Below are 27,537 nucleotides of genomic sequence, written 5' to 3'. Positions count from 1 at the left end.
GCGGCTGATGACCAGGATCACTGAGGACTGGCAAGAGCGAGCTGCTGGACCCCATCTCTGCTGCCTTTTAAGTAAAACTGGGGATGGCTGTGCCTATTTCTTTTCGCCATTTCCCCTCCATTCCTTTTCTGTCGTGGCCACACAAATTAGGTTTGTGCTCCTGCCCCTCCACCGAAACCGTCTTCCAACGCCGTCGCTGCTCTCCACCTTCCCGAATCCAAAGCTCCCGCTCATCCTCTGTCACCTGTCAGCAGCACCCGGCAGAGTTCCTCATTCCCTCCTCCTTGAAACATTTTCTTCCTTGTTTTCTAGGACGGCAGCCCCTCTGGCTTACCTCGCTGGTGATTCCCGTGCCGATCCCTCCTCATCTTCCTGATCTCTGACCATTAGTGTGGTCCGGAGATGAACCCCTGGACCCCTTCTCTATAATCACTGCCTATAAAGCGATCCCATGCCATAGCTGTAAATATCATCTATGCACCGATGATTCACAAATGTACATCCCTGGCTCACAACTCTCAGCTAAGCTACAGCCCTGTATTCAACTGCCTACACCGGATCTCAGCGTAGAGGTGTAACGTGCATCTCAAACTAAATGATCTAAAACATCTCTCCAAAACTAAGTATTCTTCTTAGTAGTCCCCATCTCAGTCAGCAGTAAATCTATCCTTCCAATTGCTCAAGCCAACACCCGTGGAGTTACCTTTAGTGCCTCTTTCTCTCACATCAAATTCAACATAAATGCTGTTGGAACCAGCCTGCCTAGGTTCAAATTCTAGTTTAGCCACTTCGTAGCTGCGTTATCTTGGGGAAAATTGCTAACCACGTCCTGGCTTCAGTTTTATCACTGCAACATGGGGGTGATAGACTTACGTATCTCACAGGGTTGTTGTAATAACAAAATGAGTCAATGTTTACAAACTGCTTTGAATGGTGCCTGCCACACAGTATGGAGTATCTCTTCAATCTGACCACTTCTTACCATCTCCACCTCCACACCCAGTCTGGGAACGAGCCACACTGGTGGCTCTCATTTGGATGATTGCAAAAGCCTCCCTTCCTTTAGCCCCTAACCCTTTTAACCAGCAGAGCAGCCAAAGTGATTAAAAAACAAAAACAAAAAAAATCGTAGTCACATGCTTTTGACTTTTATTGTGTGTTTGAAAATTTTGATAATACAAGGGAAAAAACCAAAGTCAGACCGCATCATTCTTCTGTCAAAACCCTCTGATCCTTTGCCTTTGGCTCAAAGTAAAAACTCAGGTCTGTCCATTGACTGGGCCCTAAAAGCAAGTTCTCCCTCGCCTCTCTGACCTCAACTCTCTTGTCCCTGTCACTCCTTTCAAGCACAGAGGCCCCCGGCCTGTTCCTTAAACACTCCAGCACACTCCCTCCCAGGGGCCTCTGCGCTGGCTGCCCCCCACCACCCCACGCCAGCTGGAAAGCTCGGCCTTAGGCCACATGGCTCATTCCCTCACCTTCTTTACGTCTGTGCTGAAACGTCACTTTCTCAGTGAAGGGGGTTCCCTGGTCGTAACCTTTTCAAATAACCTCCCATCCACCAGCCCTGACCCCCTTTTCTCTACTTTATTTTTCTCACAGCACTTATCATTGTCAGACACGCTATTAAACCATTAAAGCTAAGGAGACTTAAGGTAAAATCTAGAAAAAGTTTCCCCTATTTACTCTAAAAGGCACTTCCCATGTGCTTATACTGTGTTGCCAACACGGGCCATACACTCTGTATGTCGTTCCTTAAACTGAAAACATATTTAGGCAAAATGAACGAGACTGCTTACTGTACAATCTCTGCGCTGTTCCTTCCTCACGTGCACAGAAATGGTGATGAAATACTGTAGGTTCTGGGTATCTGGTGTCTGGAGTGTTACATCTTTCCACGAGCTACTTACTACCCTACTGCCCACTCATTTGAAAAACACTTTTTTATTTGAGTCTGGGGGGATACAGGTCACGGAAGTAGGAAATGTGGCAGCAGCAAGACTGAGACACAAAGCCTGCTCCATCCTTGGCATCTACGGCCACATTTCGGCAGGGCCCCAGTAGATGGAAATACTATCATGAAAAAGAGTGGGACAGGGGTGAAACAGGAATATTTATTGCCTTGCAACTATGTGATGGGCCTAACGACTCTTTCCACAGGCTATTTAAATTAGTCTTCAGAGTAACGCCCTCACAAAACTGCCAGCCACTTACGGAGGAGGAAACCAAAGCTCAGACAGAGTTAGCCATCAGCCGCACAACACGAGTAGCTATAGGCGGAGCTTAGCTCCGAACTCAGGCCACCTCAGGCGGGGGCCACTGGACGCCACAGCCTGTACACCGTGTTCCTGGAGAACCTGGCTTCCGGAGGCACCAATTCAGCAAACTGGAGCTAAGAAAGGTTGTTAAGTGGGTCATTTATACTCTGTCACCCAATTCCTCCGAGAACTCAGCATCTGTGAACCCCATCACTGCTATGTGCTGGTAACTCCCTTACCTGTGGACATAAAAAATGGGATGCGGAACTTTCCACTCAACACCCGGGCCCGCAGGTTCTGCAGTGTGCTCCCATCAAATGGCAGGGCACCACACACAAGCACATAGAGGACGACTCCAAGGCTCTGCATCCCAAACAGAGAGTACATACAATTAATCGCATCAGAGGAAACAAAAGAGGCCATTATAGTATGTGTATGGAGATGATGGTGAGTCATGCACAAGATAATGGAACTAACTTTTTCTCCTTTCTTTGTGAGAAATAATATGAGGCATTGTCAAGGCCAATCATCTTTAGGATAGTTAACATTCTTCTTTGCTTCCAGACATTAATTTTGGGTAACATATCTAGAATTTCTCTCAGGACTCATCCTCGAGGGAGAAGGCAAGTGGCAACAACAGAAAGAATCTCTGTTCTTGGCAAGGGCACCCATCCAAGCTTGCTCTTGGGTTGTTTTTTCTTTTTGCAGATGCACAAGGGGAAGTTTGAAATCAGTGGCTCGGTCCATAAGACAAGAGCTGGAGGAAAGACTCCGTACAAGGAACTGGGAATTCAAAGCACAGGGGTCAAGGTGTCGATTCGGGTGCAGTATTGAATGTCCCCCAGGGTGACGGCGCTGTTTCCAGTGAAGGAGAACCACCAGCCCAGGGACTGAGAGAAGACAGTACATACCCAGATGTCCACTTTGGGCCCGTCGTACTCCTTTCCCTCAAAGAGCTCAGGTGCAGCATAGGGGGGGCTGCCGCACCAGGTCTTTAGCAGCTGCCCGGGAGTGAACAGGTTACTGAAGCCAAAATCTAGAAAGACAAACGGACACACCTCACGTTACTAGCTTTTAGTCACTGAACAAAGGCTCTGGAGCATTACATTTGAGCACCCAATGTGAAGAGAGACCATTTAGAAATTCACCACTGGAATGTAACATACTAGTGAAAGGGAGATACAGATGAGCTGGAATGCCAAAGACCCCTGGTTAACTGAAGTACGCATGACGGGTTTATGTCAGCAGAACCAACACTGTTCCCTTCAGAAAGCCACACTGAGGGAGCCAAGCGTGCCTGTTGCTTTCAGACCATAAGTGACATTGGATAGTGACTGATGTTAAGGCCACACCAGAATCAGTAACAACCTGAAAGCCTGCTCACCTGGACCCAGACTTTTCCTATTATTTTTACTTCTTAGGACAAACACATTTCCGACCGCTAGAGACACACGGACTTGAAAATTTAGGTAAAGTGACTTTATTATCATTAAGGTGGCTTACTCGAAAGGAAGAATAGGCAACTTATTTACACACTGAAACAGGAATATTTACAATTTAACTCCAAGTCCCTTTGTGCTTCAGCTTCCCCCCTACTTTTCTTCCCCTCCCGCTGTTTTAGGAGACAGCAGATGAGAGACGGGAGAGGTGAGGTGTGGAGAGGAATGCTCAGAACATGAGCAAAGATGGCAGGCCAAAGGACAGAGAGTCGCTGACTTCTGAATACTTCATGTATGTAAGTGTTTACATGGATAAGTCGTCTGGAAGCCAGCCTACTCCCTCCTGGCCCAGGCCTACCACATTCCCTGAGGTGACAGTGCCTGAAAAGGCTAAGCGCCTCCTCACCCTCCCCTCCCCAGCGTTACTCCCCTGGACAACTCGGTCTCCGTTTGCTATTTGCTTCCCTCCTTTCTCCTACAGCACGTGTGTTCTTGTAAGGCCTGTGCTGATTTTGTCTCTCTCCTTGCTCTAAGGCTGCCTCTTCTGGTCCCAGAGCTTCCGTTATCATTTGTTTGGTAATAATTCTCCAAGTTTCTATCTCTGGTCTTGGTACCACTCTTAAATTCCTGAGCTTCCAATACTCACCTGGGAAGAAAGAGCTCAAACTCGCCATCTTCCAAAAACGAATCTGTTCTTCTGCTCATGTTCCCATTAATGTTCGTTAATGGCATTACCATCCCAGCTACTGGGAGCACTGGAGTCTCCCTTCTCCCTCCCCCTCATTTCCCATTCCCAACTGGTAATAAAACTTTTCCTGCTTCTACCCTGTGTGCCCTGAATCTATTTCCTTCCTTCTATTTCCATTCCTACCAGCTCAGCTCATATTCGTGTTCTCTCCGACCGAGGCTCACACACGGCTCACTACCTCCAATTCATTTCCCTCGAGGCCATCCATTCATAGCATGGGGACAGTCACGCAAATAATGTTGTGTCAACTCCTCACTCAAAAACACGGGGGGCTCCCATCTGCTCACAGAACAGTCTGGCCCTCTGAACCTTGTCCTTCAAGCTCCTCCACAGCCCAGCCCCACCCACCTTTCCAACTTCCCCCGGCCCTTCTAGCATTGCTAGACTACTCTGCGTTTACATTCCTTCCTTCGGCTACTTCCTCTCTGTGCCATGCCTTTTCCTTTCTTTTTTCTTTTTTTTTTTTAAGGTTTTATTTATTTATTTGACAGAGAGAGAGAGCAAGCACAAGCAGGGGGAGTGGCAGGCAGAGGGAGAGGGAGAAGCAGGGCAAGGAGCCCAATGTGGGGCTCGATCCCAGGACCCCGGGATCATGACCTGAGCCGAAGGCAGCTGCTTAACCAACTGAGCCACCCAGGCGCCCCCCCGCCTTTTCCTTTCTTTCCCACATTTGAGAGATCACTCATTTCCAAGGCCCAGTCAAATATTGCTTCCTGTATGAAGCCTTAACTGATTTCCACCACAAAAGACTATGACAATGGCTTCCTCCTCTGTGCTTCCGTAGCCCCTCGTTATACCTCTATACCCCAACGACTCTGCCTTATCTTATACTTAGTTGTATAATGTGCTTATGCCCTCCACTAGTGGGGAGAATACAGCTGGACTCACCCGTTTCCACACAGTGCTTTCATATACAGCAGGGACTCAAGAAAGGGTCACTGAATGAAATGGCAATAAAATCACCAGGCCAAGCCTCCCGTCCCTTTCTGGCTCCTGGAGCCTTCTCATCCTTACAACGGCAGCCGGCCAGCCACTAGAGCCTCTACGTCCTAGCTCTCAGCCCACAGTTCTAAAATTAACGTCATGATCACAAGGGGCTTAGAGGTCAGGGTCATCATTAGAAACACTTACAGCTACTTCTATAAGAAATCAAATATTCTCTTTCATCAACGGGAAATAAATGCCTCTTCTGCTAAGTCTTCCTGGACCTCCTACAAGAAATATCCTCTACCTTCTCTGTACTCCCCTATTACTTCGTATTTCTCCCTTATTTTGGTTAATTCCACATATACATACCCTATTCTCCTAGCTCCTGAAAAACATACACTCTCTCTAGTTCCTTAAGAATACCTTATTCATCTCCGACTCTCTCAAATTATATTGGATATAATAGTGTTTAAACACAACAGGTACTTACTAAATGTCAACTATGAATGCAACTGCACTGAAAGCTCTACCAACTAACCTACAACTTTTGAAACCCAATAGCTTTAATTTACTAAAGTCTGCATGCGCTGAAACCTGTTACGATTTTTCTTCCGAGAGTGAAGATAGGTTGTTAAGAACCCTAACAAATGAGATTCAGCAAAGCAGACGTCTTTGGGAATTTTCTAGAAAGAGGATACTTAATTGGTTTTTTTGTTTTGTTTTGTTTTAACTGGCTTGCACACCTCTTCAGCAGGTCCTTTCCATGGGTGGCCTTCCTCTGCACCACAGGGAAGAGACGTGCAGACGGTATCCGCAGTAACGCATGCTCTCTGACATTAGTGGGACTCCTTAGTGAAGTCCAGAAGACAGAATCATGGAGGTTTTTTTTTTGTACTTTGAATGGAGAACACAACAGGCCAAGCAATTAATTAAAAGCAGTAGGTTTAAAATTTTCCTAATAAGGAGCTTAAAATATATAGGACATTTCTCATTTTGAACCATGGATGCTCTATCTACAATTACCAACCTTTTAACCCATTTACTCTGCTGGGGAGGGGAAGGCACAAACTTAATGGCCATCAGCATGTTTATTCTATCCACCAAACAGGAAATCTTGACTAAGGAAACAATCGCAAAGGGAACCACCTTCAGTGGGGGCTATAAGCCTAGATTGCTATGAGGCGCTGATATGAGAAGTGAGCATGCAAGAATGAACGATATGATCGGGGCCTGACAACCACAGGGATCCACATCTGGGGAAGCACCTGCTTTGACAGCATGTTACAACCAGAGGGCTGGCTTCGATAGCTAGACCAGGGACCAAAAGCAAGATTTCTTCAGTAAGATTCAACAACACCCCCCCACCATCTGCTTGCCCTTGTTTCCTATTACACACCAAGCAAAAATCCTCTAGTCTTGCAAACCTGTCAAGGGGTCTCCCGTAACCACTCCACATGCTGTTCCCACTCCTAACTGCACATTTAAGCAAAATCCACCTCTCCTTGCCTGCTATGACACTTTATTTTTTTCCCATTAAAGCCAGCTTCCTCCAATGAATGATCCTGGGTTATCCCAATTCACTCTTCAAGGTACCAAACCTAACAGAATATCACCCACCCTCCTTCTTCAATCCACATATTACTGTAAATTCACAGCTTCACCGAAAGCAGACTGCTGCCGTATCCTCTCTGCTAGCAAGTATTTCACGCACCTCTGCAGTACTGCCGTGTGGCTTGTAAGTTACAGCTCTGGCTAGCCCACTGTCCATTCACCGATAACATTAACTTATTTCCTGAAAATTTAAGTTACTCATGCGGGAGAAACCTCAAGTTATTAACATACTTAATCTGGAATGCATTTTCAAAGTTTCGTTCCTTCTAATCTACACTCCAGGGACTGAATAACTAGATCAGGAAGAATACCTCCTCTTTATTCTCTTAGCTGCTTACCTTTGAGGGGCATTTTGCTACACATTTTAAGAAGACTGGAAGGAAAAAAAATGAAAGCAGTTGAAACTCCAACCAGTCTATTTTGGGTTCTGTTGGTAGTTTCGGGAAGTAACTCCCCAGTGCTGGGTTGTTGTGGAGGCGGCATGGGGAGCAGGTGGGGGCACACTCTCACCCTTGCTCCACACATGGCTTGTTTTTACTCAGATTTTTGTTCTCTAGCCTTATTGAGATAAATGTCATATTCCATAAAATTCACCCACTTAAGATGTACTGTTCAGTGGCTTTTAATATTTTCATAGAGTTGTACAACCATTACCTCAATCAATTTTAGAACATTTTCACCACCCTAAAAAGAAACCCTATACCCATCGGCCGTCAGTCCCCATTTCTCCCCCAACTCTCCCACCAAGGAGCCCAGCCCCAGGCCATCACTAATCAACTTTCTGTCTCTATGGATTTGCTTATTCTGGACATTTCCTATAAAACGGATCATACACTATGTGGACTTTGTGTCTGGCTTCTGTTCCTTAGCATAATGCCTTCAAGGCTCATGCATGTTTTAGCATCTATCAGGACTTTGTTCCTTTCTTTACCACTGACTAAGATTCCATGGTATGGTTATACTACATTTCGTTTATGCACTTACCAGTAGATGGACATTTAGGTCATTTCCACTTTTCAGTGCTATGAATAATGCTGCTATGAGCATTCTTGTATGTTTTTTGTGAGTGTATCTTTTCATTTCTTAGGGTATACACACACACACACACACACACACACACACACACACTTATACCCTAAGGATATATATGTACCTACATGTATCTATATATAACTGTATCTACCCTTAGATATATCCATATATAGAGACATATATCATATGGTATGGTAACTCCATGTTTAAATTTTTGAGGATTTAACCAAACTTGTATCCAAAATGGCTGCCACGTTTTACATTCCTACCAACAACGTACAAGTGTTCCAGTTTCTCCACATCCTTGCCAATACTTACTACTGCCATTTTCTTTTTAATTATAGCTATCCTAGGTGGGTATGTGGTATCTCACTACGACTTTGGTTTACATTTTCCTGTTGGCTAATAACGGTGAGCATTGTTTCATGTGCTTACTGACCACTGGTATATCTTCTTTGGAAAATGTCTATCCAAGTCCTTTGCCCATTGTTAAATTGGGTTGTCTTTTTATTATTGAGTTGTAAGAGTTTTTTATATTCTCTGGATACGAGTCCATTGATACTATTTACATATTTTCTCCCTTTCTACGGAATTTTCTCCCACCCTCTTGATGGTGTCCTTTGATGCACAAAAGTTTTTAATTTGGATGAAGTCCAATTTATCTAGCTTTTTCTAAGGTCACTTATGCTTTTGGTGTCATAGTGAAGAAATCACTACCTGACCCAAGGTCACGAAGATTCATCCCTGTATTTTCTCCTAGAAATGGTTATTTTTAGTAACGCAATGAGCACCAGTGAATCTACTACCCAAATAAAAAACTATTATCTTGATAATTACTTACATCGAATCACAAGCACCCCCTTCCCAACCTCTTGTCCTCTTGGAATCACTGATTTTCATCCTGTCAGTACATCGAAATCCCCAGTGCAGTTTTAGAGATGTCGAGTGACCCACAAACCTCGCCTCAGCCCTACTGGATCTCCTGGACAGAATTTAAACATGTGAATACAAACAAACAAAACATGACTCTTTCTGAAGTTTGAGGACCACTCCCGCTGGCAATAAGGAACTTCTAGAGCTGGCAGGTGATGCAGTAAAATTAACCTGAAAGCAAGACTAGTTAGACATGAGGTAAAGCAGAAGGCTTGTGATAAAGCAGAAGAAAAGAAAATGAGAAAGACAATTCAAAGACTACTTTGAAAAAAGACTGGATGGTACTTGAGGACAGACTGAACACATGAGATAAAAAGGAGGGCAAAGTAGAGAGTGTGACCATGCGCATCTGGGTAGTCTGGGTACACGAAAGTCTAGACAGTAGTAGTTGGTTTGGGAAGAAAAAAAAAAAATATATATATATATATATTTGTTCTATCCTGAGTTAAAGGAGGTGAGAAGAAATTCAAATTGAGATGTTCTGAGGACCTGAGTCATAGTATTGAACGGATAAGAATTTTTTGAAAGAGTAAGTGCAGAAAAGGGGATGGCTGGGAATTAAGGCTTAGAACGCACCCCTAAGTACTTCCTGCTTTATGGATACAGGGAGAGAAAGAGGATGCAGCCAAAGCAGAGAGAAAGACCATTACAATGAGGAAGCGGAGACAGGAGAAAAGCATGTCAAAGAAGGAAAAGGTGGTCCCTAGCGACATATGACGTCACCCAAGTAGTTTGCGACCTGCGTCTGGCGGAAAACTATGGTGACATAATTACTCAAGATTAGAAATGGGATCATTTCCCCTCAGAATTTCTGTCAGTTTGTCCTAATGCAATGCTAAGTTGTACGGACATAATCCAGATTCATTCTGAATCACCCACACGTCATACTGTGAGCGCATAAGGTATTTCTTACCAAGTCTGATGACAACTAATAAATAAAAGGTCTCAACTATCAGGAAATTCATTCAGGGTACCTAGAAAGGAGCCACCTGGCCATGCAGCCAAGTGGCACGACCCTGGAGAGAGCCTGGTATCCGGAAGACCTAGAACCAGACCAGCCTGGTCTCTCTCAGAGCAGCACTTTTCCCATTTATGTGGTACTCTCAATTATACAGAATAAAGGAGACATTTTGTAAAGGACACTCTGCCAAGTGCTGTGTCACAGTGCCATGTATTTATTACCTCATCAAGATGAGCATTATTTTTGTTTTATGTCTGGCAAAGTGAGGTTTCTACACTTGATCTTAACAAAGTGAGGTTTATTAAGTAACATGGCGAAATTTGAAGTTTAAAAAATTCCTAAGAACAAGGCCGAGCCCATAATGCCAGCCTGGATGCCCTCAAAGCCCACACCCACACACCCACACTGTGTTTTCAGCATTTTATGTATGTTTACATGGAGGTAAATGCACATCCCATAACTATTTCGCACAACTTCCAAATGCCTTAGTTATTACATTCTGTTTTTCATTTTATTCTTCACTCTCAACCCTTTGCTCTGCTTATGTAATTCCCAAAGTCATATTGTGCTTGAGGCATACTGCAGGTTTCTTTAAAAATAGTACTTTGGAAAGAACTGTAAGCACTATATATCACTGAGAAAAGGCCGAATTTTTCAATACATGGCATGGGAACAGCTGGTTTTCCATGTGGAAAAAAAAATTAAACAGGACACCTTCCTCACACTATATCCTCAAATCAATTCCAGGTGGATCACAGACTCAGTGCAAAAGGTAAAACTACTAAAATTTTTATAAAATAATAAAAGTGAGTATCTTTAATGCCTCGGGGGATGGAAGGATTTCTTAACCAAGAAACAAAAAGCACTAATCATAAAGGAAAAGGTGGTAAATTTGGTTACATTAAAATTACACTGAAATATCTATTGACTGAAAGATGTTTTAAAAAGACTAAAATGAGAGGGGCGCCTGGGTGGCTCAGTCGGTTGAGCGTCTCACTCTCGGTTTCGGCTCAGGTCATGATCTCAGGGTCCTGGGATCGAGCCCCACATCAGGCTCCACACTTGGCATGGAGTCTGCTTGAAATTCTCTCTCCCTCTCCCCCTGCCCCTTTTCCTGCTCGCACGCTCGCTCTCTCTAAAATAAGTAAACAAATAAAAGCTTAAAAAAGAGTAAAATGAGAAACCACAAAACGAAAGGACACATTTATAACACATACAACAAAAGACTCACATCCTTACTAGTGAAACAAAAACTCCTATAAATCAGTAAGACAACCCACCAGAAAAAGTGGGCAAAAGATTTATTTAAGCACACTTCACAAAAAAGGCAAAAAGATGGGAGAGAGAGTTCAGCCTTGTTATTACAGAGAAAAATAAAAACACTAAAACCACACTCACACACTCACCAGACTGTAAAACTTACAAGGTAGAGTAGCACCCAGCACTGGTGAGCATGTGCAGGAAGGGACACGCCCCCACACACGTGACACCGGTTCGGCAGTACAAGGATAAGCTGGATACAGACACAATGTATGACCCAGCAACTTCACTCCTTGGTTTATACTCTTAGATGTTTAGGACTGCACAGGGACAAATGTTTAATAATGTTCAAGCAGGGGAGCCTGGGTGACTCAGTTGGTTAAGCGACGGCCTTCGGCTGGGGCCATGAGGGATCGAGTCCCACATCGGGCTCCCTGCTCAGCGGGGAGTCTGCTTCTTCCTCTGACCCTCTTCCCTCTCGTGCTCTCTGTCTCTCATTCTCTCTCTCTCAAATAAATAAATAAAAAATCTTAAAAAAAAAAAAAGAATGTTCAAGCAGGGGTGCCTGGGTGGCTCAGTCGTTGAGCGTTTGCCTTCTTCGGCCCAGGTCATGATCCCAGGGTCCTGGGATCGAGCCCCGCATCGGCTCCCGGCTCGGCGGGAAGCCTGCTTTTCCCTCTCCCACTCCCCCTGCTTGTGTTCCCTCTCTCGCTGTGTCTCTCTCTGTCAAATGAATAAATAAAATCTTAAAAAAAAAAAAGAAAAGAATGTTCATGCAAGTATTGGTAAGAGCTCCAAACTGAAAGCAACCCAAATATACATCACTAGACATGATGGAAAAATGACTTGCACTATATTCGTATCATGAAATACAATAAAGAAATGAAAGTGAATAAAGCACAGCTATACAGGCATGGAGAAATCTTGTAAAAATAGTGTTGTGTGAAATAGGGCACAAAATAATATATTTGGTATGATTCCATACATACATAGTTCAAGAACAAGCAAACTACATGAAGGATGAGCCCACTGCACATTATATCCAATAAATATGGCACCTTGTGGAACAAAACTCCTGAGGGAAGCATTACACAAGTGGTAAAACACAAAAATCCAGACAGTGATTACCTCTTAGAGCAAGGATGAGGTTGGGGTCAGAGGGTGCAGTCTGGGCTGATGAAATTATCTAATTCTTGATCCAAGTGGTAATTGCACAGGTGTTTGCTTTACAGTATACTTTCATTAAAGTGTATGTATATGGTTACTGCACAGTTCTGTTTACTTATATAGTATTTCATAATAAGCAAAGAAAAAATGAGAAAAGAATAGGATCCTTTATTCTCTTCCCACTTCTATTTCTTGCCATTCAGAGTAACTTCACTGGGATCTAAACTCCATCATCATCAGGGCTCAGAGGAACAGAGATTAGGCTCTTTTTCTCCCCACTGACTTTTTACCACCTAGAACAGTGCGCTGCAGAAGACAAGGCACTCAGGATTTTACAACTGATTCACTAATTAACCAAGAACAGAGAGGGAGGGAGAAAAAGAGGAAAAGAGAGAGAAGGATAAAAAAAGAAATGAAGGCTTGAGAGCTCAGAGCGGCATTCTGTGAACAGTTCAGAGGCCAGGAACTGCGGGCTACTTGTTAAAACAGAGAGCTCACTGAAGTTTTTGTTGAAGACAGCCACAGTCCTAAATGAAGGACGGTAAACTATGAAGACTTTATATACAATGATAAAATTTACAGTTGTAGTCAAATACAATTTAAAAGGAGTAAATATTTTAATGATCTATATAATCACTTCAGAACTATGAGCAATAAATTTCTGTTATTCACATGCTACCCAGGCTGTGGTATTTTGTTACTGCAGCCAGAATGGGCTAAGACACATTACTTATAATTTAAAAATTCATTTTTTTCTATAATGTTACTACTTCCCTAATTTAATAAGAGTTACTAACAAAGAACAATGACACTGAGGAGATTTAGACCTCCCTTCTTTTCCTTTAATATGTCCAACCTAAGGTAAACGGGCTTAATAAAACTAGCAAACCAAAACAAACAAACACACAAAAACTTGGATGGCCAGAAGAGGAGGAAGGAAAAAAAAAAACCTAGATAGTAAAACAGACAAAACTGGGTAACTGAGAGTTGACATAATTTTGGCAAATCTTTCAGTTAATTATTCTTAACTCTCCCCTAACTTTAGAACGTATTTTATTTTCTGATGATAACCTTTTGATTATTCAAATCCCCATAAGTAACAAGCCAGAGAATAGACAGAGCCTAACAATTCCTTTAAAACCACAGTCACTTTGCATTCAATAACTTTTTTTTAGCTTTCTAGAATTAACATCATCCTAAGGAATACTGAAGTACTCTATTTCCTCAGCTCATGTCAACCTGGGATCATTCTAATTCAGGGACACAAGTAAAATAAACTACACTACCATAAGCTCAAGTTTAGCTCACATGGCTCAGGAAGAAGAACACTACCAGACCGGACACTGGTACAAACATACAGGAAAAACAGAAGAGGGGGCAACTTCAGTATAAGTAAAATACAAGAATAAAAAAATAACAGAAACTTAAGGCAAAGAAGAGAACAGAGTCAACGTATATTCAAAAGTTAAATATATATACTTTGTAGTTTCAAAGTGCACTTATGACATCAAAGAAAAGCCTGAAGCCCTATGAAGAATTTCTATGCTTCATTTTTTTCAAATGCACATGAAACATTGTCCAGGACAGATCACATGTTAGGCCACAAAACAAGTTTCAGTAAATTTAAGAAGACTGAAATCATATCAAACATCTTTTCCAATCACAACAGTATGAGAGCAGAAATCAATTACAAGAAAAGAATAGGAGGAAACAAAAATACATGGAGGCTAAACAACATGCTCCTGAACAACCAATGGGTCAAGAAAGAAATCAAGGAGGAAATAAAATAATACCTGGAGACAAATGAAAATGGAAACACATGGGATCAAAATCTTTGGGACATAGCAAAAGCACTACTGACAGGAAATTTTAGAGTGATACAGGCCTAACTCAGGAATCAAGAAAAGTCTCAGGTAGACTAAATCTAACTTTACACCTAAAAGAACAAGAAAAAGAACACACAAAGCCCAAATTTAGTAGAAGGAAGGAAATAACAAAGATCACAGCAGAAATAAATGAAATAGAGACAGGATCAAGTCCCGCATCGGGCTCCCCGCTGAGCAGGGAGTCTGCTTCTCCCTCTGACTGTACCCCCTCTTGTGCACTCTCTCTCTCAAATAAATAAAATAAAATCTTTAAAAAAAAAAGAAAGCAAGAATATAAAATGAGGAAAAGACCATCTCTTCAATAAATGGTGCTAGGCAAACTGAACGGCTACATGTGAAAGAATGGAACTGGACCACTTTCTTACACCATGCACCCACAAAAACACCACTCAAAATGAACTGAAGACCTACCTGTGAGGGCTGAAACCATAAAAATCCTAAAAGAAAACACGGGCAGCAAACTCAAGGACAACAACCTTAGTAATATTTTGCTGGCTATGTCTCCCCAAGCAAAGAAACTAAAACAAAAGTAAGGAACTACATCAAATGAAAAGGCTTTTGCAGAGTGAAGGAAACCATCAACAAAACAGAAAGGCAACCTACCAAATGGGAAAAGACATTGACAAATGAGATGTCCAATAAGGGATTAATAACCAAAATATGTAACAAACTCACACAACTCAACACCAAAAACCCCAAATAACCCTATTAAAAATGGGCAGAGGACCTGCATAGACACTTTCCCCCACAAAAAGAGACATACAGATGGCCAACCCACACATGAAAAGATGTTCAAAATCACTAATCACCGAGGAAATGCAAATCAAAACCACAATGAGATACCATCTTACACCAGTCAGATACAACAAGTGTTGGCAAGGATGTGGAGAAAAGGGAACCCTTATGCACTGTTCGTGGGAATGTAAACCAATACAGCCACCTCTGGAAAATAGTATGGAGGAACCTCAAAAAACTAAAAATAGAAAAACCATACAATCTAGCAATTCCACTTCTAGGTATTTACACAAAGAAAACAAAAACACTAATTCATAAAAGATACATGTACCCCTATGTTTACTGCAGCATTATTTACAATAGCCAAGATATGGAAACAGCCCAAGTCTCCATCAATGGATGAATGGATAAAGAAGATGTGGAATGTACACACACACACACACACACACACACACACACACACACACACAGTGGAATATTACTCAGCCATAAAAAAAAAGAATGAAATCTTGCCATGTGACAACATGGATGAACCTAGAGAGTTTTAAGCTAAGTGAAATAAGTCAGACAGAAAAAGACAAATGCTATATGATTTCACTCATATGTGGCATCTAAAAAACAAAACAAATGAGCAAACAAACAACAACAATAAAACTAGAAACACACCCGTAAATGTAGAGAACTGGTGGTTGTCAGCGGAGAGAGGGCTGGAGGGATGGGTGAAATAGGTGAAGGGGATTAAGAGGTACAAACTTCCAATTATAAGATAAATAATGGAAAGTCCAGCATCGGGAAGACAGTCAGTGAGATTAAAACTCTGTATGGTTACATGGTAACTACACATATTGTGGTGAACTTTTGTAATAGTTTCAGAAAATTCTCAGGTACGAAGCTGCCCATAAAGATACTTTATGTCCCTGTCTATTGGCAAGGGGAAAGACTTATGATCCACAGATTCAATATTAAAATGATGAATATTCTGAAGAGTTACAGAAGGAAACAGCAGATGGATACTCCGATCCGCACAACAGAAGCCATAGGGCTGGAATTGTTCTCTTCATGTGGCCTATGGTCATTTATTTCTCCACTCACGAGTGGCTCCTAACGTAATTTGTTAAGTCTCTTTCCAACCCCCAACACCCTGGTTGGTTAGCATTTGTCTGCAGGCTGAAATGGTATCTCGTGTCCCCTTCTCATAATACAGAGCAGCAGACTTTAATTTGAACCATATGTCTGTCTTCTAGGGATGGTTTAAATACCAGAGCTTTACTATCAATTTTGAGACTTGAAATTCTTTGTTCTAGGCAAGATCAGGAGCCTGGGGCTATATAGGGTAGAGATATTGTATCCCTAAAAGTAGGTATATCATCAACTGGGTCTGTCTATGTGGTAAGGGGAAACAGGAAAGAACGAATGGCACTAATTTAAAAATCAGGACAACTGCAACAGGAAATTTTCTTATTTGGTCCACCACTTCAGAGCAATACCCTTGACTTCTTTTTTGGCTGACCAAGGAGCAATGCAAAGCAGATGTAAACATTAGGCACAGCCTGCAACCAGTTCCAGTGTTCACAGTGTCTGTTAAGGTAACACAGCACAGCTAAAATTGACAGCCAACCCCTCCAAGAGTAACTGTGCTTCCCTTCCTTGCTGTTTTAAGTAAACAGCTCAGAAGTAGGGGGCAGAAGAACAAAGTAAAGTGGGAAAATATTTATTCATCCTAAATAAACAACCTCACCAGAAGACACAGTGACAAGATTCTTCATGTTTTAAAGCCTGAAAGCTTCTGAGGACTCATAACCCTAATTCCGCACTTGCAATTATAGACAAAGACTAAGAACAAAAATAATTTTGGCCCTCGATTAATTTCCCAGTGGATTCATGGGAGGGGAGGGGTGGAGGAGACAAGCTGTCAGGTATTCTTGCTAGAAATGACTCAAAGAACCAAAGATCAACACTCCAGAAAGAACACTATATAAACAGGATTTAGACTGTTATATATATGGAACATGACACAGATAAGGAACTAATCTTGCTTTTCCTATACAATACCACTAGCCTAGAAATCATGTGACCCAAAAGTGCGCAAAACAAGAGTCAACTGTGTGAATCTCAGAATTACGGTAGTGAGGAAGGATGAGCGTCGAAGTTCCCAGGAGTCACAATATTAGTTCACTCTTAAAAATGGGTCTTGGGAAGTCCTCAATGTTTAGCAATCACTCCAACCCCTGGCTGAACTTCCTGACTAGGAGCTAATAGAGAAGTAATGCCAAAAACTACTGACTCACAGCCTGAGCATTTATACACGAGAGAAATTCCTTCACCGGGGCGGGGGCGGGGGCGGCTAAGAATCAAGTAATCAGCTTTTTTTTTTTTTTTTTGGTGGTGGGAGGAGGATATTTGGTTTAGTTTATGAAACTAGGGCAGGTCAGAATTAGAGGAGGAGAGGGTATTATGCATGAGATTGAAAGACTGTATCTACCTTCTGGAAAATTTATTAGAGAAGTAGTACAGTACCATTTTGTTGCACGTGCCACTATTACATCATATACGGGACTGCTCCACATCTGTCACTTAATCTTACAGATCTTCTGATCCTCCCCAACTTCCTAGCACTATATATTTATATGGCATAATACTATCTCTGTAGAAGATGAAACTTTAAATCAAAAATGCTAGTCCAGCATTAGACTGGCATTTTCAATGAGTGACTTATGAATTTCTCCCTAAAGCTTCAAAATACCTTAGCAGTTAGGATCACTGAATTCAGCTATTTTTAAATGAGGTAATAAACCAATCCCTTCTACTCTATTATAGATAGCACTATCCCAACCCTTCTTACAAAAACTCTCCCCAATATAGGATCTTTCCATCAAACTCAGTATTGAGTAGACATATAAGAGAAAGGGCTGTAATGAGACACTTTCTGCAAGACCTGCAAACAATATTCACTGGAATTCTTGAATACATCAAACACATACTATTATAGTCACAATTCTAAATCCTATCACTTAGAACAATGAAAGTCCAATCCTTCAATCAGGTTGACAGGTAAGCACTCTACACAAAATTTTAGACCATGATGAATCAAAGTCCCTTTAAATACTCAACAGAAACTGAAGATACCAATGGAAATATAGTACATGGTATATAGCATATAGTATATAGGTATAGTAATAATATTTCCCAGATTAAAAATTAAGACATACGGTCTAATAAGTAGAAGCCTACTTTTGGAGAAAAGAAGATATGACTATCACAGAAGAAATTCTAAGGTGTCACCGAGAAATTAAACACAGGTAAGAGTATACCCTCTTAAGTTAAAGCTAACAGAATAAGCGTAACTTAAATGAGAGGAAACACCGGAAAAACAAATAACCCACCTAAAAGGTAATGTGCAAATGTGGTCACAAGAGTAGGGTACTCCCCAAGTTTTTGAGGGACCACTAATGAGTTCTTGGTACAAGGTGAACAAAACACACACAGTCCTTGGCCTCATGGAGCAGTTACTCCTTTGGGGGAGGCACACATGGCATAATTACATGTCTAACTATATAATTAGAAGCAGGGAATGAATTTTATGGTAAAGTTCAGGGACAACTGGTATATAATAAAGAGAGGCTTTCCTGAAGAAGAGTCTATCAAGAGTTCAGAGAATCTCTCAATTTGATCCAAAACAACACCACCACCACCCCACCCACAAATCCAGACTAGAATATAAAGAATATAAAGAAAACCGACCAATTTAACCATACAACTACCCAGTATTTTCCAACTTTTTTGACTCACAAATTCCTTTCAAAGGAATATTACCTTAAAAAGAACCCCAAAAAAGAAATTTAAAAAATAATTTTGTCATTTTTGTATAACTAATGATAAAGTAACTTTAAGAAAGGTATTTTATCCTATAATAGCACAGTGTCAAAACGATTTAAAAGTTCATTGTAAGTTATATTTATATTTACCAACAAATCATCAACAAAATGAAACGTTAACCTACTGAATGGGAGAAAATATTTTAAATCACATATCTGATAATACATACCTAAAATATATAAAGAACTCATACAACCCAATAGCAAAAACAACAAGAAATAGTAGACTAAAAAAAAAAAAACAAAACGAGTAGAAAATCTGAATAGATTTTCTTCCAGAGAAGACATACAGTTGGCCAACAGGTGCATGAAATAATGCTCAACATCACCAATCATCAGGGAAATGCAAATCAAAACCACAATGAGATATCACTTCACACTTTGTTAGAATGGCTAGTATCAAAAAGACAAGAAATTACAGGTGTTGGCGAGGATGTAGAGAAAAGGGAACCCTTGTGCACTATTGGCGAGAATGTAAATTGGTGCAGCCACCATGAAAAACAGTATGGAGGTTCCTCAAAAGATTAAAAATAGAATGACCATATGTTCCATAGCAAGTCTACTTCTCAGTATTTTTCTGAAAAAATGAGAACACTAATTCAAAAAGATGTATGTTCCCCCACATTCATTGCAACATTATTTTCAATAGCCAAGGAAACAACCTAAGTATCTGTCAATGGGTGAATAGATAAGGAACACACACACACACGTGCACGCGCATGTGTATAATGGAATATTACTCAGCCATAAAAAGGAATGAAATCTTGCCATTCAAAACAACATGGGTGGATCTGGAGAGTACTATGCTAAGTGAAATAAGTCAGACAGAGAAAGGCAAATACCTTATGATTTCACTTACATGTGGAATCTTTAAAAAACAACAAGCTCATAGATACAGAGAAGAGACTGGTGATGGCCAAAGGCAGGGATGCGGGTGGGTGAGATGGGTGCAGGTGGTCAAAAGGTACCAACTTCCATTTATAAAATGAATCATGAGGATGTAATGAACAGCGTGGTGACAACAGTAAGCAGTACTGAGTGCATATTTGAAAGTTGCTAAGAAAGTAGATCTTAAAAGTCCTTATCACGAGAAAAAAATTTTTGTAACTATGTAAATGATGGATCTTAGCTAGGTTTATTGTGATCATTTCACAGTACATGAAAATACTGAATCATTATGTTGTACACCTGAAACTAACATAATGTTATAGGTCAAGCATACCTAGGTTTTTTTAAAAAGATCATTACAAATACTATTTAAGAAAGGAATTTCCCATTTTGTATGTGACTCACTAATTTATTTAAATTAAAAGTGCTAATTTAAAATTGTTATGTCATATTTAGTTGGAAGCCACATATTGAGATTATAATGTCTGAAATAGCCAAAAACTTTTCATGAGCTGGTATCTGAAATGCTTACATTTTTTAACCCAAAGAGTAAACCTGTTTATCTGAATCATTTTCATGCTTTGGTTTCAAGCAGTAAAAATGGGCAAGCAAGTTTAGTACTTCTGTGCAAATAAAACATTATGAACACAGATAGTCGTTATTCCCAATAAAACAAATCAGATACTGTGTGTGTGCATGTGTATGTATATTTGTGTGTGTGTGTGTCTAAATCTGTGGTTTCTGAAGTCCTAGAAAGATTTTGATGTGCTAGATAAGAACAGTGATCAAATGAAGACAATTCATGAATTGGGTAAAGTTTCTCTCGAAGCACTGTTAAATTACCATTTTTATTTTCATTAACAGAATTTTGACATCAGTGCTCCTTACACTTTACATTGTCCAATGGTCCATTATAGATGTGAATTTAACAAAATATGATGAAAAACTGCATCCTGTTCAAAACTACCATGGTAACCGGCGACTTCACCTAAGCAGTAAACTGAATGTTTGAGTTACAAGCATGCTCATTAGCAACCTGCTAGCAGGTAGACTCACTTGATTTACTCTCACAGGGTCTCAAGCTATTCCATTTAAGGAGGCACGGGGGGGGGGGGGAGTGGCGCTAAATCACTACTTGATTTACTGACTTCTAATTATCCCTGAAACAAATGATTTGCAATTAACAAAAGTTTGTGTAAAAGGAACCTATAGTTGGGGAAGAAATCCTTTACTCTCAAGTTTCTTGAACTACCGTACGTTTATATATCCCCAGGCATAATGCTGTGGTGCGCTAAGGGTTATGTGAAAGTGAAGGCTAAAGAAAACACATATTCCTGGAACATTAATTTTTTCTATGTTAAATAAAGTCGAATAATTTTAGTATTAAAACAAATGTAATATGACATTGAGGAGAATATAAAATGTGCATGAATTTCAAAATAAAGCATGTGACTTAAAAAGCGAACCGTTCCAGCCTCGCTAATCAATCCCACACTTGCCCCCCACCCTGTGCGAGTCTGTCCCCCTCCATGTTCGGGAAACCACAGCGGGAGAATCTGAGAAGCAATGCTTCTGTACTGGTATTGTGAGTGAGGCCCTGTAAATAGAACATGTCCTTGATCTTAGCAGGATGCAATACTTTTCAAGATCATTAAGACCTCACTTATCACCTAGAACCATGACTGACAAAAATCTGTTCACTTGAATTTTAACTCTAGAATTTTTTCATACGAAATATATCAACTGTGTATACCAAAAATGCCTTCTGAATGAAGGTGCTTTCATTTCTCGATTGTAAAGCTCCAGTCTGAGGAACAGGATGCAGAAGAGATAATTTTCAAACTGTATTTTCCCAAGGGTCAACATACATGAAAGTTGTTAGCACCTTCTAGTTGCGGGTCACACAGCATTTCAAGGGGAGAGTGGACACTGAGGCACTGTGATTCCCAGGTTCTGGGATGACACGAATTCAGGAAAATCACGTGGCCTCTCTCTGGGTCTCAATTTCTTACCTGTCAACCAGGGAGGTGCACTGAAAGATAACCTAAATAAAGGTGTTACGATCATGACCTAAAATTTGTGACTGGTGTGATGAATATTCATAACCACCTTCTGTGAGCTGTCAGGGACATTCTCAACTACCACACCGGGGAAGGGTTCTCAGAAACCCAAGGTTCACCACCTTTTTTCCCTCTACCATTGTATCTCAGCATCTTCTTCCTGAAGGTGAAAGGTCAATGAATGGACTTGCAGAATGTTTTAGTTTCTCACTTTTAAAAAATTAAATAGTCTAGATCTCACCACATTAAGGTCAAAAATTTCCACAGTACCTTAGATCCACGCACTCTGGAAATTCTTTCCAAAACACTGGCTTTGCTGTAGTTGTACTTCAGATCTCTGCTGTCTCCTGACTGCCAACTAAAACAGTAACACCGGAGTGGGAACTATCTCATGGAGACCATTCTGGGAGTCGACATTTAGAGAGAAAAGTTTCCAACTTCCTTAGGTTAAAAAAAAAAACACACACACACACACACAAAAACTTTCCACAATTTTCAAAACATTCTCATAACGTCTGAGTATTTCAGATAAGTTTGCTTCAGGGAGTAAGCCAGCTACATTTAGGTCTTTTCTGAGGCAGTCTTTTATAAATACAGAAATTTCTCTACTTCATCTTTGGGGACAAGAATTAAAATTGCTTTCAAATGGCATTAAAAATAAGACACCACCATTTTCCTTTGATAGCTTAATATACTCCATCAATAAGAAAATCTGATTTCTCGATTTCTACACATATCTTGGACTGGCAGGTCCCTCTTCCTGGCCCAGAGGTTTGACTGGTTATCCACCCCCAGAAACCCTTCATTTACACGCATGCGCTCTCTCTCTCTCTCTCTCTCTCTCTCTCTCTCTCTCTCTCTCTCTCTCTCTCATATTTGTTGCCCTCGTCTTCCTTTTCAAGTCTACTACCAACACCTTTATGCAGGATCTGACCATTTTGCAGCCTCTTCACTGACCTTCCTATTTGCTCTCCTGTCCCTCCCACCTGCTCCCATTTTTTCCTTATTTATCCTGAATCTGACTTATCAAGCCTGGTATTCAAACAATTTCACAATCTAGTATAAATGAATACCTCTGTCTCTCACCTTCTCAGGCATGACTCCCCTGCTTAAATCTTCCCTCCGGCCAAGGTGCTTTATACCTGTTCTGCAAATATGCCACGTGCTACTGCTACCCATAGTTCTCCAACTCAGCTTCCCACCGCAACCAAAACAAAATCCCAAATCCTCACCACGTGCCTGAAGCTCCACAGGAACGGGCCCCAGCCAGTTCTCTTACCCCATCTCCTTCCAGAGCCCCCTTACTTATCGTCTGCAGCCGTGCCAACTTTTCTCCTACCCTGTCAAATACCTTAAATTTACCTCTCTCAGGCCTCTGCATTGTTCTTCCTTCTGCTTGGAAGGCTTGGACTATTCCGCTTAAAAGCATTCTCTCTCCCACAAGTCATTCCAGCACATTTTCGATTTTATCGTTTTCATAGTGCTTACAAGGGCTTATTTGTGTATGTGTTCACTGTCGATCTCCCCCAGCAGAATGTTCGTTCCAAGGGACTACTTTCCTGCCACTGTATCCCCAGTGCGTGGATCAGGGCCGGCACATAGCAGGTGCTTTATTAACATCTGCTGACTGACTAATCCTACTGGAATTCTCTCCTCTACACCTATACCTCAAAGAACCCTATTCATCCTTTAGACGCACATCAAATGTTAGGCCCTCAGTAGGGTATTTATGTCCTCATCACCACTGTCTAAAGTTCAGATCAACAGAGTTTTGAGCACCTACTAGAGAACAGGCATGCACTCGGCCATCGGGATGAAACGGTAAACAGGATACGGTTACCATCCCAGTAGCATTCACAATCTAATGGAACTTCACGAACTAAAGTGCTTTCTTCACCCTCTGAACTTCTGTAGTAATTAGACTATATAATTAATGTGATAATGAATCATGGCGTGCCTTGTAACATCTCTTCTATTGTATCAAAGTATAATTTGGTCACTGTTGAACATGCTGTCACCCAGCGATGCAGGCTATATGCAGAGAGAGCCAGGTTGTACCTCCCCCACTCTTCATTTGCTCCTCTGTGGATCCTCACATGTGTGAGACACGAAAAGTGAAAGGTTAGAGGCCAAGAATCCTATTCTTTCCCGGGCGCTGGACTCTCTACATGAAAGATTTGCATGAGTCCTCTTTATAAGGAATTCAAAGTTTTGGAAACTTAAAGGTATATATTTTGGAGACTCTAATGTTTTCTAAATAAGCTGTATTTGTATGCCAAATATGATGAAATTAAATAATATGTGTAAAAATGCTTTGTAAAGTGCTCTCTCTATATATATACACATACAAACAACATACACACACACACACACACACACCCCAAGTATAATTTTGGTGCTATTTAACTTTCCAAAGGTCTAAGTATTTGCTGCCCAAATAGACTATAAATTCTTTAGGGCAGGAGTCATGTCTTATACTTCTGTTCTCTCTCCCATGACACCTGAGCGAAGAGCCTTTGTTAATAATAGATACATTTTCAGATGACCCCTACACATTTTTAGTTCTAGACTCAGTAACTTTGCCTTTCAGAAATAAAATTTTTTGTTCTGAAAACCATCAATGTTTACTCTGGATTACTAGTACCAGAAACATCTTTTAAATAATTCTATAGAAGACAGGTTTGCTACTGCCATTCTAAAATCAGAAGGAAAACCAAGTTTCTCATCTGGGCTTCATTCTCTGTAGAAATAACACTGGAACAAAAATTCAGAGGTAAGAATTTAAGCATGAAAACTCCTACTTAAACCACTGCATCTTTTAATATCTGTAACTAAAATGTACCTGTCATGTCCAGGGGAACACATATTCCCTTGAGGAAGGCTAGCATGGGCTTTTCTAATAGCTAGATTTTTTATAGTATCAAGCGTTAAATGTAAACTGCCACATTAATTCATTAAGAAAATAAAAATAAATCAACGTAAACACAAACATCCCCAGAGCAACTTATTCATCTTCTACATTTGAACAGGATGCATCATCTTTTCATCAAAACCATTTAGGTAAAAACAAAGCAAAACAAAAAAGCCATTTAGATTAACATTGGCATAAGGAAAACATGAATTCCTTAAATTTCCTAATCTGAATTTTTATTAATTCCATGTTAATTTGACACTGTAACATATGATGATTGTAGAAATGAGGTGCTTAAGACTAACAATATTTTAAATAAAACAAAACTCTTTCTCTTTTGTGTGTTACTTTCATGTCTAGTAGTTTCCTTCTGACTGAGATTTAATAATAACTCATCAAAGACCACTGAAAAGACCAGAAATCCTGAAGTTACTTTTAGCTTTTAGAATAAAAGTTGATTTCATTAGTTATCTGACCTTATTCTGTCAGAACCATCCATTCCACCTCTCCAAAATCAGTCACGCCATGGTCAGCTTCAACTAGAAGCGTTTCCTCCCACTGGCCCACTAAGTTCAAAGAAGTCTTGGCAGATGAGAATGGGAATTCTACCTAATTTATGTGTAAGAGAGGAAGTTCAGGCAATGATTGAGAAATGGAGGACAGGAGTCCCCCTCACCCACAGGGGATCCATTCCGAGACCCCCAGTGCACATCTAAATAGTACCGAGCCCTAGATGTGCTATGTTTTTCCCAATATACACACCCCTATGTTAAAGTTTACTTTGTGAATTAGGCACAGGAAGAGATTAACAACAATAACTAATAATAAAATGGAACAATTGTAACAATATACTGTGATGAAAGTTATGCACATGTGGCCTCTCTCTCCCGAGATACCTTATCATCACCCTTCCTCTTCTTGTGGTGATGGGAGGTGATAAAATGCCTACGTGATGAGATGAGGTGAGGGGAATGACGTAGGTGTCGTGACCTAACATTAGGCTATTACTGGCCTTCTGACCAGACGTCAGAAGGAGGATCACCCGCTCCCAGACCACAGTTGACCACAGGTAACTGAAACCACGGAAAGCAAAACCGGACTGGGGGGTGCGGGGAAGAGGGTGGGGGGGTGGCGACCGGTGAATGACAAGGCAATGAAAGCATGAAAAAAAGAATGCATGAGCAAAGACAATGTTGGATATTATAGCAGGGCACAACTCAGAGCAGCTCATTTATTCTTGGCCAAAACAAATAATAAAAATGCAGACTCTGGGTTAATGAACTTGAAAATCTCACCATATGTGTTAATGCAGAGAGCCCACGGCGGGCCACCAGCATTCCCACGAGTCTGTAATTACACACCAGCAGGTAGACTCATACTGTGACTACATGGATTTGTTTTAACTATTAACAAAGAAAAGCATTTCAAAATCTCCTTGCCCAAATATTTGTCAGTGGCGTTTCTAATTTCAATTATCACTGACCCCTGCTTTTACACTTGGTTTCTCAATACAAAAACAAAGAGCCTCCTGAACTAATCTCCCCAAACTCAATCAAAATGGTTCTAAAGTCAAAATCAAGAACTAAGGAAGCATAACAAAATTTTTGACCTTTTATCAGTGAAGGTAGAACACAGCTATAGAAGAAAAAGGGGCCTTCTTTGACCCTACTGCCCTAATCAGTAATCCAGAGAACCCCACAATCACATGTGCGGCAGGCTGCATAAAAGCCACTCAAAAGACACCCACGTCCTAATCCATGGAACCTGCGAATGTGGTGCCAATGCGGTAAAAGGGGCTTCTGTAGATGTGACTGGGTGATGGGGAGATCACCCTGGGTTATCCGGGAGGGTTCAATGTAATCACAAGGGTCCCTCTAAAAGGGAGGCAGGAGGGTGAGGCTAGCAGCGGGAGATGTGACAAGGGGAGCACCAGGCGGCGTGCTGTGAAGAAAGGACCAGAACCGAGGAGTGCAGGGGCCTCTGGAAGCTGAAACTGGCAAGGAGATGGATCCTCCAAAGACTCCAGGTGGAACCAGTCCTACCAACAGTTTGACTTTAGCCCCATAAGGCTCATTTCGGGGGCTCACTTTGGCAGCACACATACTAACACGGGGACGGTAGAGAGGGTTAGCACGGCCCCTGCCCAAGGCTGACACGCAAATTCGTGAAGCATTCCGTATTTTTTCATGATGAGCCCTGAGTGATATACGGAAGTGTTGAATCACAGCCTGTGTAACCTGCAACTAATAAAACCTTGTATGTTAACCATACTGGGATTGAAATTAAAAATGTAATAACATTTTTAAAAAAGAAAAAGTAAAAAGACTCATTTCAAATTTCTGACCTCTAGAACTGTAAGATAATAAGTTGTATTGTTTCGAACTACTATGTTTGTGGTAATTCGTTACAGAGACAATAGGAAATTAATACAACATTTTATTATACTTTTAAGGACTGTGAAGCTTAGTAGATGTTATTACCATTAATTTAATTGAAGCTACAGTGAAAAATTACAGAAGAGGGTTTGAAATTGCTGGTCTCTCCACACTACCCACTTGTCTGGGAACTGCTAGCATCTAGAGAGCTTTGGGGAATATAAAACAGACTTAAGAACAAAGGAAAAATGTGATTTTCTGTAAGATAAAGAAAGCATTTAATTCCTGCCTACTATGCACTGGGCAAATGCAGGACTCAAGGAGCTTACAGCTATGTGCAAGTACTAAACAACGGTACATCCGTCAGCCGAGCTTAGAGTTAACTTAACTAAAAAGTTCGGTGACATTCCAAGGATGTGAAAGTAGAGCCTGGAAAGACTTATCTACACAAAACAGTAGAATCACCAACCT

General features: G+C 41.0%; 1 protein-coding gene and 1 non-coding gene across 11 annotated transcripts in view; one reads left to right on the top strand and one right to left on the bottom strand.

The window, feature by feature from the left end:
• Positions 1–27,537, bottom strand: part of SIK3 (SIK family kinase 3) — a 237,264-nt gene that overhangs the window by 46,951 nt on the left and 162,776 nt on the right. For all 10 annotated transcript variants that reach the window (XM_028105779.2, XM_088017803.1, XM_088017802.1 and 7 more), the window contains 2 exons: positions 3,170–3,294; positions 2,498–2,621 (listed from right to left, as the gene is read on the bottom strand). In XM_028105779.2, coding sequence (XP_027961580.2) covers positions 2,498–2,621; positions 3,170–3,294 — 249 coding nt within the window. The remainder of the gene's footprint in view (positions 1–2,497; positions 2,622–3,169; positions 3,295–27,537) is intronic.
• On the top strand, positions 26,771–26,875 carry LOC114211462 (U6 spliceosomal RNA). The gene has a single exon (XR_003609772.1). It is a non-coding gene; the product is annotated as a U6 spliceosomal RNA (small nuclear RNA).

The sequence above is a fragment of the Eumetopias jubatus genome, unplaced genomic scaffold, assembly GCF_037043125.1.
Source record: "Eumetopias jubatus isolate StellerSeaLion01/CBP00866 unplaced genomic scaffold, mEumJub1_p1.0 scaffold_13, whole genome shotgun sequence".
Classification (NCBI taxonomy): Eukaryota; Metazoa; Chordata; class Mammalia; order Carnivora; family Otariidae; genus Eumetopias; species Eumetopias jubatus.
The sequence above is the reverse complement of the archived record's forward strand: the minus strand, read 5'-3'. Positions and strand labels throughout refer to the sequence as shown.